The sequence below is a fragment of the Tursiops truncatus genome, chromosome 13 (assembly GCF_011762595.2).
Source record: "Tursiops truncatus isolate mTurTru1 chromosome 13, mTurTru1.mat.Y, whole genome shotgun sequence".
In the NCBI taxonomy this organism is placed as follows: Eukaryota; Metazoa; Chordata; class Mammalia; order Artiodactyla; family Delphinidae; genus Tursiops; species Tursiops truncatus.
Window position 1 is genome coordinate 42,302,425 of NC_047046.1, and position 18,386 is coordinate 42,320,810.

Genomic DNA, 18,386 nt, shown 5'->3' on the forward strand with positions numbered 1-18,386 from the left:
CCGCCTGCTGGTGCAGGGGACACAGGTTCGTGCCCCGGTCCGGGAAGATCCCACATGCCACGAAGCGGCTGGGCCCGTGAGCCATGGCCGCTGAGCCTGCGCGTCCAGAGCCTGTGCTCCACAACGGGAGAGGCCACAACAGTGAGAGGCCCGCGTACCGCAAAAAAAAAAAGAAAAAAAAGTTTAATGGAAAAAAGTGTCTCCTGGTTTCAACATGGAGAGTGGATGAGAAGGGGTAAGGGTGGGAGACGGGACACCAGTTATGAAGGGACCCTGAGTCATCCAGAGAGTTGCCGGGCCTTGGACTAGGGAGGGGGGATGAGAGGGGTGAATTGATTCGAGAAGTATCCGGAGGGTACTCTAGGCAGAGCCACCGATAGATGGATGTGGGAGGGTAGGGCCTGGAGCAGGACGGTGGATTCTGGCATTTTCACTGAGATGGATAGGACACAAGCGGAGAGGAGCGGGTTTCACGGTGCTGGCGGCGGGGAGGAGGCGGTGCCCCCCCCCCCCCCCCAGCTCCTGGGTGGGCAGCTCGTTTAAGGAGCCAGTGAACTATCCAGATCACTGTTCTGGGTGGGCGTCTGGAAATGCAATCACCTTCAAATAGGACTAAAGGTGAAATTTCTCTCCTCCACCCACTTTCCCACTCCTAGTGCCTTCCTTCTAGGAAAACACCAGAGAGGAAGGAAACCTTGGCTCTCATTCTTTCAGCCCTTTCTCTACTCGCCGATTGCTCTCCCAGCCCTAACCCGGGAGCCAACGCCTGCCACCCGAGGCGCCGGGTCTGATGAGAGGCTGGGGTCCCTGCCGAAGCCCCGCCCACGCGCAGCAGGCCTCTCCCCCTCCCCCACTCCTTCCTTCCCTTCTGTGCCCAGTGCAGGACTCAGCCCCGCTTCGCATGTCCACGTAGGGCCTCTGCCTGCTTTCTAGAAGACTTCCCTCCGAGCTCCCGTCCGCTGCAGCTGGTGTGCGAAGCGGCCGGCTGTCAACTCTGCAGCTGGGGGCTCCCTGCAGCGAGGGCCCCGCTGTCTAAACCCGTCGGCTCGCTCTGCCCTCGTGTCTAAGCAGGTGGGTCCCCAGCCCTACACTGAGGGCTGGAGCCCGGAGAGTCCCCTGTGGCTTCTGCGGATGATGCTCGCAGATGAATGGCATGGCACGAGGGGAAGGCAGGAAGGGGTAAGTAGAGAGAAGAGTGTATACGTTGAAGAGCATCCTTGAACACCGTCTAGGAAGGCGCCGTATTAGAGACTCGCAATACGTTTTCCTTCCTGAGTTGGAAGAGACCATCCTTGGCAAAGTTGCCGACTTTTGCATTTAGGAGCCACGTTGCACAAACCAACTTCCAATGTCTGTAAACCCTGGAATCCTGCTCAGCACCGTGAGAGGCCCGCTCTGAGAGGCCCCCGGGAACCCCCAACTGGCTGGGGAGCAACAGAGTCACAAGAGTTCCTCCGATTCATTCCAGGGCTGCGGGGAACTGCACACACTCGTTACAGTTATTATTCTCTTATTTTTCTGCCAAATGTATATTGTTTTCATGTAAGTGAAATGCGTACATGATATGACCCTTCTACACTCTCTTTTCCATATGGCTAGTCATCCTTGGCCCATACCCTACAGGTCAAAGCCCTGAAGGAGAGGATGGATGAGAGCCCCCCCGAACCCCTATTAATTTGGGATCTATTCTTCTAGATCTTTTTCTATCTATTTACACATACATACCCATAAGTTTTTACATAAATAGAAACCTACTATACATATTCTGCAACTTAATGCTTTCACTGAAAAAAATCTTGGTGATTTTTTCCCCCATACATCAACTAATCCATAGTATGAATAATGTATAATATTCGTAACCATCTGCCATTGTTGAACATTTTTTGTGTCCAATTTTTACTATTACAAATGTAATTATAATAAACATTCTGTGTACATATATTTTTGCATATTTATGTGTTACTTCTAGAAGATAAATTAATAGACATGGAATTGCTAAATGAAAACTAAATTAAAACTACCACTAAATTGTCCTCCAAAAATGTTTACTAGTTTTCACTCCCAACCACACTGTATGTTCCCCAATACTATCTATATATTACCAATTTTTTCATCTTTGCCAATCTGATGGATAAAAGGGGGTATCTCATTTAAGTTTTGTTTCTTTGATACTAGAGAGATTGAATATCTTTTCAAATGTTTATTGGCAATTTCTATTCTTTTCTTTGAGAAACTTTTGTTTACATTTTAAAATGTTTTCCATTGGGTTGTTTGAATGTTTCCTACAGATTTTTAGGAGCTCTTTTATGATGGATATTAATTTTTTGTTGCAAATATTTCAACTAGTCTGACACTTGTCTTTTATTTGTATATGGTGTCTTTAGTTCAACAATTTTTTTCTTTTTTTAAGGATGGCTTCTGGGTAGTAAGTCTTGCTTAAGTAGACTGCCTCATTGCCTGAAAATTATACTTTTGGAAATTCCTTTTTATTTTCTTCCAATACTTTTTATAGCTTTAATTTTTATGTTTATTCCTGGAATTTTGGTGACCTTATGACAGAGATAGGGCTCTGGCTTTACATTTTTTCCAAAGGTCTTAGTGCCAATTGTCTCACTGCCAATTACAGACTATTCCTTTCTTTTCCCACCGATTTGAAATACCACCTTTATAATATATCAAATTCCTACATACACACACATCTGTCTCCAAACCCTGTTTTTCTCCATTGATCTATGTGTATAATTTAGCCCTATCAGGATCACACTTTCTAATCACTGTAGCGCTATAGTATGTTGTGATGTCTGGTAGGACACATCCACTATTGCCCACCATTACTATCACCACCAAATATTTTTTAGCTCTTCTTAAGCATTCTTTTCTTCTACACAAACTTTATAAATGGGTCATGTTTCCTTTAAAAAAATTGTGACTTAAATGGGTTTGCACTGAATGTATAAGTTAATTTGGGCATAGCTGACATCTTTACAATATTGAAGCTTCCCAACCAGGAACAGAGAATGTCTCTTCATGTATTCAATTCTTGTTTTAAACTTGTATGTAGAGATTTGCAGTTTTCTTAATCAGGCTTTGCATATTTCTTAAGTTTATTCCTGGGTGTTATAATTTTTGTTGTTACTGTTAGTGGTACATTTTCCCATTACATTTTATAATTGGCTTTTGCTCTTCTATTGGTAAGCTATTGATTTTACTATATTGACCCTGAATGTGGATGCTTTAATGAGTTCTTTATTAGTTGTAATAGTATTTAATTGATCCTTTAGAATCTTCTATTTAGAGAAGTATTAACAGTTGCAAAGATAACATTTTTGTATACACCCTTCTAATATTAACATTTTCTATTCGTTCTTGTCTAATTTCATTGGCTAGAGTTGCCAGCACCATGTAGGACTAACTTTAACACTTGTTAGTAACTTTAAAAGGGAACGCTTCTAAAATTTTACTGGTAAGTATAATTCTTCCTTTAAGTTTCTGGGAGAAAAAGTCTTTATTAAGCTAAGGAGGTTTCCTTTTATTCTCTACCTAAGACTTGTCAGAAATAAGCTTTGAATTTAACCAACTTATTTTCAATCTATTAAAATGAGTTGTAATTCTATTCTTCACATAAAAGCTGTCCTCTTTCGGCCATGTAAAACTTTAATGACCATATACTCTATTTCATTAAGACAATATAACCATGTCAGAAACCTCTGATGCCATTAGAGTTGGTGTATGTTAAAGACGTAGAACTCGAAATATTTTTTGGAGCATATCAAAACAAAGCACGTATTTATGCTGTTGGTAATTTAATATGAATCCCTCACCTTGAAATCATCAGGAATGAGGAGTTTTGATGTTCGTAGAAAATTCAAGATATATCTGAACATCTGTCCATCTCTGTCAATGAAATAGTGCTGTTTGAGACTGTCCAAAACAATGGGCTCTGTACCATCAAAAAGTCTTCCGATTCTGTGATAGGAAAGAGGGAACAGTGAAGACAATTAGAATCAATTGTTCGGCCGCTAAGACTGAGAGCTACTGTTTTGTGTCACTGTCAAAGGTAGCACTTTTGAAGATGGCAGTCCGGGAAAATCACCCACTAAGTAGTTATGGCTCTCTGAGAAATACCGGCCCCTGCTTGATAAATATCTCAAGACCAGACAATTCAAAATAGTCTCAGCCTTTCTCAAGTAAATTCTATTATTCAATGTCTTTTACCTGTAAAGAAGATGTCCTGACATGGTGATTATGGCTAAGTGCTTTCATTGTAATGGAAGATCATGTCTTTCCCTCTGTGTTACTTAAAACAACCCTCTCTGCCATTATAATATATATATATATATATATATATATATATATATATACATATATACACATATAAATGTATATATATAATTGCTCCAAAGCGTCTTTTAAACAGATTCTACAAAAAAAGCAATTTTGTTTTTAAGAAGTCTGTTTTCTGAGCTTTCCCTACCCACGACTCCCAAATTTTCTAAAAATAAAGCAATGCCTATATGCTAACATCTACATTTAATTATAAAAAACAATAATTGAGAATATCACTCATCTAAGAGAATATGTTTTCCATTAACAATATGCAGTCTAGTTTCCTAGGTCTCAGCAAAAATCATCTGTAACAGCCAGGAATCGTTATAAAATATAAACATTTGACCACCCAAAAAGTATGACCTAGTGCTGAAACATAAGTGGCTATGGGTAATTTTTAAAAACAGGAATCTATAATATGTTTTTCCTCTTTACAGTAAACATTTGAAAAGTGTGCTACAGTTAAAGTATTTTGTATCCATTATCATTTATCTCTTTAAGGAAGGCTGAAACTATACACTTCAGTATACACTCAGTTAATAGAAAGCAGTCACATCTATAGTATGAACAGGTAGAGTGTTGGCTAATGACAAATAAATATCCTGTATCAGAAAATAGAATTTACACACTTGAAATCTCTTCCTTTGCCAAGAGGTGCATTTGATTTTCATGAACAGTGTAGGCAGGAAAATGGTTCCATTTTTTAAGAAAAGATTTTGTAGAACTCATGACAAGTCTCTCTCTGATTTGGAACACCACTTGATTGCTTTGATGATGATTTTGATTTGAAGATGATTTTGAAATTTTCTAATCTTATTGTTGAAATGGGACAGATGTAATGGTAAATCGACAATTCCATCCCTCTTAAAATACAACAAACCAACCAACAAATAGGAAAGCTGCTCCCTTCCCTCCCCAAAAAGAAAGACTTGTGAATCTGTTTCAATAACAATCTTTGAAAGATAATTAGAAAACTCATGTCCTACCTGAAGGTAGTAAGCGCAAAGAAGAAAGCAACTAATTAGTCAGATCGTATTTTTAAAACTCAATGTGTTTCTCTCAACTACTATTTTCATCCAACTTTCCACGAACTGAGGGTGATCATCCAGGGTGTAGGTTACAACCATCCTGGGATTCTTGCACCACATGCTACCTTGTCATTCATTTCTCATAAACACATCAATCAAATGGTAGACTATAGAAAGAAGAGGCAGCGAAACTAAAACACATTTTGTCACGCATTTATACGGTTTCCAGGACAGTTTGGTGCAGGATGGGAAAGAATAAGACTTCTTTGCCTATGATGAAAACATTCTACTCTTCACTGTTAATGATAAATTTACAGTTGACAGGGGAAGAAAAGGGAACTATATTTATTAAGTGTTTTCCAGATAACTTACACTCACCTAAGCACTTTATGTATGCAACAAATCCATTATCCTCCTTTAAGATGAAGAAATAGGCTCAAAATGATGAGTAACTTGCCCAACTAGTTAAGTAGCATTGGGGGATTTGGGCACAGTCTGTTTGATCTTAAAGGGGCCTCCCTACAATGATTGGAATGAAAAGAATTACCACTGCTGAATGAAAGCTTTCGGTCTAGAGTTTTCATTTCTACCTCACATTTGTTCAGCAAGAGTTTTATAATGAAATCCAAGCGTGTACACTGATTATTTTTGTGGCCTGAAGTAAATTAATATCAAAGATTACAAGTCACTTCACTAATGAGATGAAAAGTAAATATTTTATTCTTAAATAAACCCCAGGCTTTTAATTTTTAAATACTCAATTTCAAAATCTAGACTTGGAAGGTCGCCAGCACAGAATGAGTGATTAAATAAATCTTCACGGGCTTTCCTGGTGGCGCAGTGGTTGTAAGTCTGCCTGCCGATGCAGGGGGACACGGGCTTGTGCCCCGGTCCGGGAAGATCCCACATGGCTGGGCCCGTGAGCCATGGCCGCTGGGCCTGCGCGTCCGGAGCCTGTGCTCCGCAACGGGAGAGGCCACAACAGTGAGAGGCTCGCGTACCGCAATAAACAAACAAACAAACAAACAAACAAACAAATAAATAAATAAATAAAATAAATCTTCACGGAGTGAATGGGTAAAGCAGTGACTGAGTGAGGAGGCGAATGAGGCTCCGCCGGTTACTAGCTGTAATCTGGGTAAATCAACTTCTCTGCGTCTCCATTTCTTTTATAAAGGTACCCTTTTTCTCAGGGTTGATGAAAAATACAGAAAGAGTCATGGCACGCTCAAAAAGAACACAGCAAAAGCAAGTACCCCAAAGGAGCAAACGAAAACTACAATGTCTACGAAAACAGTTCTTAGAAGCCTGCGGGCACTGTAGGGAACAGGACTGAAGGAGTAAAAGGAAGAATCTTGGCTTAAGTGTACTGATACAGAGCTTTCCAAGACAGGAGAAACGTGTTGTGTAAGCGGCTTTTAGGATACCATCAAAACAAAACAAACAAAACCCACCTCCAGCAGACACGGGAAACTGCGCATAGTTGCAATCAGAAGCGCCTTCAGATCTGACTTGGATGACGTAGGAAAAGAGGCAAAGGAAAGAGGAGGGAAATCTGAAAGGAGACCCAGCGCGGGTGGGGTGGGGGCGGGGGGGGGGGGGCAGGGAGGTGACTGCGACCTCTGGGCGAGGCAGTGGGAAAAATGGAGCCTGTAGGTGGAATCATTCAAGCCGAAAGGGGGTGAGAAGCTGGAAGGACTGGACTCCCCGCGTTAGATGAGAAACCCACCGAAGCCCCGGAACCTGCGTTGGTCCGGAACCTTCGCTTCGAGCTTGCGCCAGGCTGGGGAGGGCGCGCTCTGCGGACCAGAAGGTGGGAAGGGCGTGGCCTGAAATTGGTGGGAAAACCCTCCCGCCTTCTGCGCGGGGCGGAAGGAGCTGGAGAGGAGGAGGACGGCGGGATCGGGAAGGAAGAACCCGTGGCCACATGAATGCACATTCCTGGCTGCGGTGAAAGGCCCCTGGGAGAAGAAAGAGTCCCTGCGTTTGGGTCAACAAAGGTTTGAAGTAATAAAAAGAGACACTGCTGCAGATTTTTGCTAACTTTAAAAAGAGGAGGTTTTGAATTTGTGAAAACAATGCGGAAAGACAGGGTGGTGCCAGTGATCGTAAAATGGGGTCCTGGGTCTGTTTCGAGATTGAATGTGCTGTGGAAAAGCATTGTTTGGCTAAGCAAATAGAGGGGAACATCGACACAGGCTGTATTTCTTGTGGACATATGAATGGAGTTACAAATCAACTGCAGTGACTTGTAAACTCTGGTGCCTGAAAACTATGTGGAACTGATTATTTGCTAACCTTGGAGAACATTCCTGTTTTTCAACTGACCAAGACCAAGCTTGCTACGGATGATGTACAGCTGCTTTTTTTTTTTTAACACTCATTGAACCAAGTGGCAATGCAGGGAAAAACTTCCTTCCACAAGTTTATTTTTTTGACATGTATTTTTTAACATTCTACTTTGGACAGTTTCAAACTTTATGCCAAAGCAGAGAAAATAATATAATGAACCCCCATGTGTCCACCCAGCTTCTAAAGCTATCAATTCTTGTCCAGTCTTGTTTCACCTGTACCTCTATGCCTCCCTCTCCCCCTCTGGAGTTTCTAAGTAAATTGCAAACACACTTTTTTTTTTTTTTTTTTTTGCGGTACGCGGGCCTCTCACTGTTGTGGCCTCTCCCGTTGCGGAGCACAGGCTCCGGACGCGCAGGCTCAGCGGCCATGGCTCACGGGCCCAGCTGCTCCACAGCATGTGGGATCTTCCCGGACCAGGGCACGAACCCGTGTCCCCTGAATCGGCAGGCGGACTCTCAACCACTGCGCCACCAGGGAAGCCCCCATACTATCATTTTTATCTGCAAATATTTCATTAATTAAAAGAATTATAAAGGTTCACTAAAAAAATGCATTAACAGATATTAAAATACATTCCTCTTTTTTGCTTTTTAGTATTAACTCTGTTGACTACTTTTGTTTATGGTGGAAATAATGCAGCCCAAATCTCCAAGGAAATTAAGCTCCTTTTGGTGGAAAGTTAGTCTGCTTCCTCACTGTGGCTCCCCCTCTCCCTGGCATTAAAGAATGGTCTTAAATAAAAGAGAATATAGGGATAGGACCTGACTTACCTGACTTAGTGTGAATCAATCACTGAGAATTTTTTCTTGTGTAGTCATTCATTTAGAGGACCTGGTTTCTCTAATTTACCGTGACTCAGTTCCTTAAGAATTTCTCTTTCCTTTTTTATTGTGTAGTCATTCAGTTATTCATCCATTCTTTCCACCAATATTCACTCAACCTGGCCATGTGAAATACAGGGGACGCAGTGGAGAATAAGCCACACTCTTGACTTTTGTGGAATTTAACAGTCTGTGGGGCTGGGAATTGCAGGTCAAGTGCAGTGTGATTGAGTGCGCCAGTGGGTATGCAGAGTGGGCTATGGCAGTACACAGGGAAGAAAAAGAAAGTCCACTGGAGAACCTGAATGATATGCAGAAGTTGGCCAAGTACAGGGGTGGGAGGTAAGGTTAGATAAGAAAGGAGAGGGGTAGGGAAGATACAAAGGCTTGAAGCTGGAAAAAAACAGACATGTGATTACTCTCCACTGGGGCCAACTGAAAAATGAGGCTGGGGCAGCAGAAATCAGCTTAAGTCAGATCACAAAGAGCTGTGTAAGCCAGGTCAAGGAGTTTGGATTTGGTTCTGAGGGCGATGGGGACTGATGTCAGGCTACGCTCTCAGCGATGTTAAGGAGAAGAGCTCCTTTAGAAGTGAGACAATCAAAACACTGAAATCACAGCTCCTCACAGATGCAGCTTGTAACTTATCCAAGTCCTGCCTCCTTTGCTTTGCTTTCGACTGTGTCATTTGTATAGAGCAGTGCTTCTTAACCCTGGCTGCACAATGGAATCACCTGGGGACCTTTTAAAAAATACAGATGCCCAGTGCCACATATTCTGATGTAATTATTGGTCGGGCTTGGGACCCAAGCATCTGCATCTCTTAAAAAGCTCCCCAAGGAAGTCTAATGAACAGCTGAGTTGAGAACCAGTGCAAAGGCGGATGAGCAGAGACACTAGAGAGGAGCAAGTCGACGTCGTTGACTGGAGATGCTCTCAGTTAGTCATTCTGTCACTCTGAACTGTCAGAGCACTTTTTCTTAAATAGCCAACCACACTTTTAGAGGTGACAATCTCCAGGATGGCCTAGATCAACGTCCCGTTTTACAAATGGAGAAATGTAATGCTCTAGGATGCACAGCTGGCCAGACAGACAGCTGGCTGTAAACCCTCCATGCTGCCCCTGGGGGGATGGGCAGAAGACGGTCACATTGAAGCCCATGGAGGACACCCTCCCAATCAGTAGCATGTTACTTTTCTTAAAAATCTGATTTACAGAGTACTTTTCTATTGAATAATTTTGTTTTCAGAAGCACTTGTGGCTTCATACTTTTTCATGTCTACTAACTCAAGTTAGTAGATTGCCAACCAATTTTCTGTCCTAATATATATACCTAAGGAAGATGGTGAATGAGGTAGAGGGCTGGGTGAAGGTGTGTGTGTTTGTGTTGTGCAGTTGCGTGTGCGTGTGTGTGTGTGTGTGTCTGTGTTTGTAGGTGTGGGTACACAAACGAGAGGTATGTGGAGAGCTGTCACTGTAGTGGAACCTGGACTCGGAACAGCAGGGAAGGAAGGAGATGGGGACAGAAAAGTCAGCATTGCAACCAGTGGGTCCCCTTCCCTCCTTTCTGCTGAGATGGGAGAGGAAGGATACAAAATGGGTGGAAGGGAAGAGAAGTGCTAGGTTGATATCTCAAACTTTTTGAAATGTGAGGGTTCAATGTTGTATTCTGTTTTTGCATATATATATATATTTAAATTTATTTATATTTTTGGCTGCGTTGGGTCTTCGTTGCTGAGCGCGGACCTTTCTCTAGTTGCGGCAAGCAGGGTCTTCTCTTGTTGCAGAGCATGGGCTCTAGGCGCGCACGCTCTAGGCGCATGCCGCGTAGTTGCAGCACGCAGGCTCAGTAGTTGTGGCGCACGGGCTTAGTTGCTCCGTGGCATGTGGGATCTTCCCGGACCAGGGATCGAGCCCGTGTCTGCTGCATTGGCAGGCGGATTCCTAACCACTGTGCCACCAGGGAAGTCCAAGCATATATTTTTAAATGTCCATAATAAAAAGTTTTTCTTAAAAAAAGGGGGAGATTGGGGCTTCCTGCAGGAGGCAACCCTGTGCTGGGTCTTCAGGATCACCAGGTGTAAGGGGAAGGGGGGGCCTTGGAGAAGGGATTTCAGGCAAGAAAGAGCCTGTTGGGTGAGGTGGGCAACACCAACAAGTGAGAAGCATCTCTCTCAAAGGGTCAACCTGAGCAGAGCATGTGAGGGCACAAGAGCTTGGCCGTGGTGCCTTCAGTAATATCTCAGAAGCCCCTGGATGTTCAGCTCTGACTCACAGGCCTGGGTTGGAATCCTGGCTTTACCATCTTCAGGACCAAATTGGTTTGAGTTTTGATTTCTTCATCTGAGGAATGGGATAATACCCTGTCCAAAGAATTCTTACGAGGAATAAATGGATGTCTAATACGAGCTGCATTTACCGAGCGCTCCACATGCAGGGCACAGTACTGAGCCTTCACAACAACTCTGCTAGCTAGACACCATCACCCTCGTTTTACAGGTGAAGACACTGCAGCCAGTCCACCAGCGCTGAGGCAGTGGGACTGCAGAGCCCAGCTCAGGGCCACTCCCTTACTGCCCAGTGGTCGCTCTGCCTCTCGGTTAAGCCTGGGCTCCGTAAATGTTGACAGATTTTCATCCTTTGGAGATGACATGCAATGCCCAAACACAAGCCGATGGTATATAAAATCCTGTTGTGCATCTTAAATCGGAAGACTTTTTATTTCTTTGGCTGTGCCCCCGGGCATTTGGGATCTTAGTTCCCAGACCAGGGATCCAACTTGCACCCCCTGTGGTGGAAGCACGGAGTCTTAACCACTGGACCACCAGGGAAGTCCCAGAAGACAACTTTTTACATCACCTGGTCCTGCTCTTTGGTTTGAGCAAGTGTTTGTTTTAAGATGATTTCTAGGGCAAAGAGCTACTTTTTAAGGTCAGTCCTGGATCAGAGCATCATGGTGTCCCATGGGAGCCCACTGTGGTATTTTTGGCTCCAGCGGTTTCTGTTTAGGCTTCCCCTTGCCTTCTCTGTGGGCAGGCAAGCCTGCACGTGTGCACCAGTCAGCCCCCCAGGTCACCCCCACTGCTCCCAACGGGCTGTTCTATATTTGGAGGTATTTGTGACACACTCCTTTTTTCTCTTGACTTAAAACTCTAGAATATGTTTTCCATTTTACAGTAATAATTACTATTCAGAGAAAACATGTTATAAAACCTTTTTTGAGTTTGTGTTAGGCACTCTGCTAAAAACTCTATGAATTATCTGCTTTAATCCTCACAGCAATGGTAGAGTATTTACAGGTGATACTTCGATGTGAGTGATGGAGAAACTGAGGCGCAGAGCCACCAGGTCACTGCTGAACTATGCAGCCTCCCGTCCTGGAAAAGGGAGGGCCAGCCCAGCCTCGACACTGTCTCCGACTCTCAGTGTCCATCTGCCCCAGAACACTTGCTCCTTTCCCACTCAGACACCTCCTGCCAACCTTTCTGCATCCTGCAGCTGCACTCCAGTTTTCTTGTTTCCAGTTTCTTGTTACATAAGCCAACTCTTTTACATGTGTTCCCGTTGAATTTAACTTATTTTTGAGTGACTGTTCTTATTCCTGGGATTCTGAGTGTTAGCAGCCCCAGCTGCTGAAGGAGTGCCTTCCTATATGATGAAACATTCCTGACTCTTCCATTTGTGCCCTCAATCTCCCTCATAAATGGCATGAACGCAGCCCATCCCCGTGTGGCTGTGCTCTCCCAGTGGCCCCACTCTCTCCACCATACTTTGAGGCTATCAGTAAAAACAGGATGTGGAACGGAGCCTGTCCCTATTTCCTCTGGTATCTTACTATCCCAGGCTGTTGGGACTGGCTTACAGGACGTCACAGCAGTCCTTTCAAATAAAATCATCCTATTAATTATATGACACTCGGAGAGGGCTAGGGCGAAGCCAGCTGTTTCTATTTTCAATGTAACAATTTTTTCCTACTTGTAATGGAGCCAGCAAAACAGAAGTTTACAGGGAAGTATTTACATATTTTGCTTAGTACCTAGAAGTGAAAAAACCAGAGGCTTCACACAGCGCTTAATATAAAAAGAAAGAACAAGAAAAATATAATTTACTTAAAGGCGAGGTAAATGCTTTTTGAAAACCTAACAGAAGATGTATGGAAGAAAGTAAGTGAATCTATACTGTCTCCTTTGTACCCCTATCCTGCTACACACACACACACACACACACACACACACGTCATTACCGACACCCTTCAAGAGTCTTATGAATATCATTCAAATACTCAGGAGTATTGAAAGGTGGTTGGATGAATGAAAATGAATTATTCTGTCACTGTATGACTTCAGAGTGACTAGGAGGCTTAAAAACACTTTCAGAAACTAGGCTTTTGAGTTTGAGATGACAAAGGCAAAGGGAGGAGATTTAGCCCCAGGACTGTGAGTTATACCTCCTTAGAAGAAGGAAAGAAAGTTGCTAATTGGACAAGAGTCATGTTTACAGAGCTTCAGAAGGATCTACACATTTGAAAGAATATAAAAAATGTCCACCCTACCCTTTTGTTGGAAACACCGTCTAATTGCCTCTTCAAACCACAATGCACGTTGTACCTGGTTGGCTTTGTACTCTGAGAAGCGTAAGATTTCGAATTGATGTCGCAAGATCATTTACATAGTCACCAAATCAAAAGTGACATGTGAAAAATATGAAGTTTGTATCAGCTCGTGATTCAAAGACAACATTCTCGGGTGTGTGGGGTTGGGAAATAAGGAAAGTGGCTGTTCACAGCACCTGCCTTTGGCTGTACCACGGTCAACGATGTGCTGTCACAGGTGTGTGTCTTGTGCAACCGTCCACGCCCTTCTGGGGCTCAGGCTTGGTTTACCACAGTTTAAGAATTTACCCAAAGGCATCAAGCCAGTCCACACACTCGCTGGGCGGTGGGTGTATCTATCGATGTTTCTTCCCGTCCCTTCCAACAAAAGCCAGAACCAAGCCCTGAGCTGTAAAGCATTTGAAGAAACAAAAGTATCCCAGCTAATGACAAGAATTTCTCATGTTTCTTCTTCCTTTCTATGATCATATAGAGAACGGGACAGACTGCAGGAGTCATTTGATAACCATTTGCTTCCCCTGTCTTTTGTTCACATAACTTTTCATTTGCAAGTCCTGAGTGAAAGTACACTAAAGCCAAACTTCTTTTACAAATAACTACTTTCTCGAAGCTTTTGCATCTACATAAAGGATTACAGATGGGTTCTTCAAGAGCCTGTCAGGACGTGTGTTTGGAAATACAGACTGTGTCGTCACTGTTGGGTTTTTGTGATCGTCACAGATGTCTGCCAGAGTGGAGACCAGAGCTTCATTCACACTGATCGTGGCTCCCCAGGTTTGCTTCGCTGTTATAACCTTTATTCCGGCCCATTTTAACGTGTCCAACAATTTTCTCTGAATTCCACCCTTCATGCCACCTTGTTCCTTCTGTAACGTAGCATCAAGATGGTGATGTTGTGATGAAGAACCTCAAGTACCACTAAGATTATGGATCAGCAGGATACACTCAAAAGATCCTTCTTTTTTTCTTTGACATTAGCTCTCTTGCACCGCTTTGAGACTAGAAGGGTTTTCATTTTTCAGGTAAGCTCTGAAGCCCTCAGGATCTTCTAAGCTGTTTTTTTTTTAAAAAAAAAAAAAATCAATTTTTGGAGGGGTGGCAGGCACCTAGCCAAGCCCTAATGAGGCTGGGTGGGAGTTACGGAGCACGTTCAGCTCAAATCATGGAAACAGGTCTGGGTGAGTTCAGATTCACCTCTCGGTTATGAAGCCCTCTGAACCTGGTGAGTTCCGCCACTGTTTGAAAGTGGTGGTTAGCTGTTACGCACAGTTGTAATTTACCTTCTGAATATGGGGAACACAATAAGAAAAGGTGCACAGGGGTAAAAATAATCATTACCACCAAAAAAGATAAACAGCGAGGTCATTACTAAGCAAATCGACACATGGCATGTATGTGGCAGCAGGAAGCCATTATCCAAGTGACTGTGTCATTTCTACTGACACTGGATCTTGATTAGATTCAGACAGTCCAGCAAAAAACTGTTATAATGGTGGGACCGAAGAAAGTTTTGGGGTTTTTTTTTGCAAATGGAATTGCCACCCAGTTGGAACTTCTGGGTGTCTGCCTTTGGAGTGTGACCACATGAAATGCATACGCCTTGTAAGAGCACAACTGACTTCTCATCCCTCACCACCTCTCACATCCCTCATCCTCCCACCAGGACCACCCTGGGCATATTCAGAAGCCACACGTCAAGCATTAGGCACCCACTTCAGCTTGCCATTTTGGAGACAAATCGTTGCTACTTTCTATCTCCAGGCACCTTGAGAGTAACCCTTCAGAAGCATAATATTGATAATTCATCAACTTGAGTCAATAAATCCTGCATTTCTAATGAAAAGAAATGGCATTTTAATGGATTATTTATATACTGATAATAGAACAAACTGGCAGACATGGCAGACGCAGTGAAACGGACTCTTCTAAGACCACAGCTCAAGTTTCAGCAGAGGGCATCTGGGTGTTCGGTGGACCCATAAGGGATCCTTCAGTGTGACTTTCAGAGTTTTAAGTCCTCAGAGTTCACATGCAAATTATAACATCATGTGATTTTGTTTTGAATAAATGCTTCTCTTCAGAAATTAAGGGAGGGGAAGTTTATTTTCTGCATTGGCTTAATAAAAAAGACTCCCCCAACTTGAGAATAACTTGTGCATTGTTTTATTCCAGGCAAGAATACACACAGCATAGACACCTCGCTGTATCCTGCACAGAGAGATACGGAGAGATTTCATCTCTCTGCAAAGTAGACCATAGCGGTCTGGGAAGACGGAATTAAGAGCTATATGGTAGACACAAGCTCTGGGGTGTGATATTCGGCCCACAAAGCTCTCTACATAGCCAAAGTGTGGTTTGTCTTTTGGAAATTCACCTAAAATTAACGTTGGTTCTCATTTGCCATAAAAAAGCTCTCAAACGAAGCCCTCAGCCAGAATCAGAGTTATGTGACCAACAGAAACTACAGGATTTAAGGAACCAAAGTCATAGGAGATATGTGAGCTGGGTTGTGGAAAATAACACTGTCCATTTTAAGCCCTTCTACTGGACCTGTTCTCAAGAACACAGTAAAGTGGAACATATTTTTCACATATTAACCTTGTAGGAAATTACCAGAATCTTCTACGAAATACCTATGAATTAACTTTTTCGAACAAGTAAATAGACATATAGTTTATTATCAAAGTACTTCTTGTATGATGAGGCAGGAAACATGAAAGTACAATAACGAACACAGGGCAAAAACAACGCTGGCGTTGCCCAGTGACACCATTTATCACGACAGATCAAAATGAGCACAGTCCGTATTATTGTCCCAAGTGCTGAGAATCCAGCCAGAAGCACTAAGAAAAGCCTCGCTCCAACACTGTGTCTCTAGCCACACCACCGCTGTCCCCGCCATGCTGCAGGGGGATGCATTGCTGCTTCACTGCCCTCCTCTGCAGATCTGTGGCCCAAACTCGGAGATGCAGGCGGATTACCTGGATGCCAATGAAAACTGCTCATTTCCCTCACATCCTGGGATACAGATGGCGGCCGGAGACAAGGAATCTGCATTCTTTCAAGCATCTGGAGATGATCCGAGGGGCTCAGGGAGGAGGGGCTCAGTTGGAGGAAAACATTCTGAAGGCAGGTGTCACCCTTCTGTTAATCTGGCTCATTGGTCTCTGGGTTGTGACTGGATTGATGTATTCCCTTCTCCTTACCTTTTCCCTTCAGCGTAATTAGCCTAGAAAATTCCTTTCTGGTCTCTCTCTGCCTTGAAGGAAAAAGGATGTTAATCTTTGCTGCCCAGATTGGACTAGGCTTGCCGTTACGATCTGACATCACTGTTAGCACCTGATGATTCAAAATGTTTGACCTTCACACTGCAGCAGCCCTGTGATGGCTGAGCTGCTCCAGGTCAGAACAAAACTCACTCAAGTCAACTAAGCAAAACTCATTCAACATTCGACCAATATTTATCAAGCATTGCCAGGCACAGTTCAAAGCACTGAAGACTACTGGTAGATGTATTATTTGTTTTAAAACTTAAAGCGTAAGCTTAGAGGGCATGTTTTAGAAATAAATTTAAAACTTTTTGAAAACAATTTTTCTGATTGGTGCAGGCACGTGTGTTTTGTGCAGTGGTGTGAACCTGCGATAGTTTGCTATATCGCGGGGCACTCGGGTCCGCTGCTCCAGTAGCAACGGGAAAGGGAGGAGGCCAGCAGAGAGGCGGTGACTAACACATCAGTGGACCTAGATGCCCCTAACCTGATTAGCAGCCCTACGTATCCTGGCACCCGGTAGACCACTCCTTCCCGTGGGCACAGCGTGCTGGGGCCGAAGCTGGTCACTGAATGTTGTGCTAATGATTTTCTCTTCACAGGTCAACCCAGTGGCCATCAGCAGGTGGCAAGATCACTGGTCCAAGGCCAACTTTGTCCCTTGCTGCGGGATGACTGTGTGCACTGGACATGGGGGCATGAAAAAAAGAGCTTCCTGAAACCCACAGGCAAATAAGAACAAGATTCATTTATCCCATTGCCCAGTCTAAGGCGGTGCTTTGCAGACTTTTTAAAGTCATGACACACATAGAAAATGATAGCACTGTATTTGTATGACACTGGACGGCAGGAGACCAGGCCGGGAGCTCCGGCACCACGGGGGTGGCAGGGCTCACACATGCCCCAGCACTGACCCAGAGTTAGGTGAAGGCCACCTGGAGAATAAAATAGCTTGAGATATTGTAGAAGAGCTGTCCCCTTGGCTAAAGCTCACCTTTAGAACACAGTTCCAGAAGGTGGGAAGATGGACTGCATAGCTGAACACGGGAAGCGTTAGCAAATCCCATGCCCAGGTCCAGACCAATGAAATCAGAAACTTTGTGGGAAGGACCAGGTTGTTTTTTGAATCCCCGTTGATTCTAACATGCCCCCAGGATTGAGAAGCATGGCTATAGAAGAATCAAAAAACCAAGGCCCTGGAGTCAGAGTGGGAGTTGGAATCCTGGCTCTTCCCCATTTGCCGAATAAGACTGAACACGTTGCTGAGCCTCGTAGAGCTGCGTGTTCTTATCTGCAACAGCGCCTCCTATAAATAGCTTATGGCGGCGCACGAATGATATAGGGAACGAGCCCAGTCCAGCTTTAAACGTAACTTTCTATTTTGAATAGCTTTATTCAATTACTTGACCTTCATTGTTTTGAGGATCTGGCCTCTGGGTACAGAATCTTACCCAGTAATTAATCCATATATCAAGCAAACTTGTGAACGTCCCCTGTGCCAGGCCCGATACTAGGTACCAAGAACACAAGGATGAGAACTAAGTAAGAAAGAGTTTTTCAGGAAGAGGGTTTCTAGCTAAGCTGAGGCTGAGTTCTCGGCAAGTGAGAAGTTAATAAGAATCGAGAACGTGACCTACAGTCCTGTCCCGAGTTGTTTCACGCTGAATACCCAGTGTTACTGCTCTGCCATCAAAGGCACCAGCACCATGTGGGGGCGCAAGGGGGCCCTCACCTTCCTGGTCTAAGGATCAGGCTAAGGGAGCCGCCGGCCTTGTTACTGTTTACCTCCAAGGGCCTTCTGCCCACATTTATTTTAGCATCTGTTAACTCCCTACTTTGGTCAACACCAAATCTAACTTCAGTTACCACCGACTGCAAAATTACAGAAAATGTACCAGAAACAATATCACGGTTGGGACTTCCCTGGTGGCGCAATGGCTAAGAATCCACCTGTCAATGCAGGGGACACGGGCT

General features: G+C 43.8%; 1 protein-coding gene across 3 annotated transcripts in view; it reads right to left on the minus strand.

The window, feature by feature from the left end:
- Positions 1-18,386, minus strand: part of KCTD1 (potassium channel tetramerization domain containing 1) — an 89,771-nt gene that overhangs the window by 17,456 nt on the left and 53,929 nt on the right. For 2 of the 3 annotated variants that reach the window (XM_019930471.3, XM_019930469.2), the window contains exon 3: positions 3,822-3,966. In XM_019930471.3, the coding sequence (XP_019786030.1) occupies positions 3,822-3,966 (145 nt within the window). Of the gene's footprint in view, positions 1-3,821; positions 3,967-15,801; positions 16,403-18,386 lie in introns of those variants that run through there. The other variant, XM_019930470.3, reaches the window with a different exon arrangement.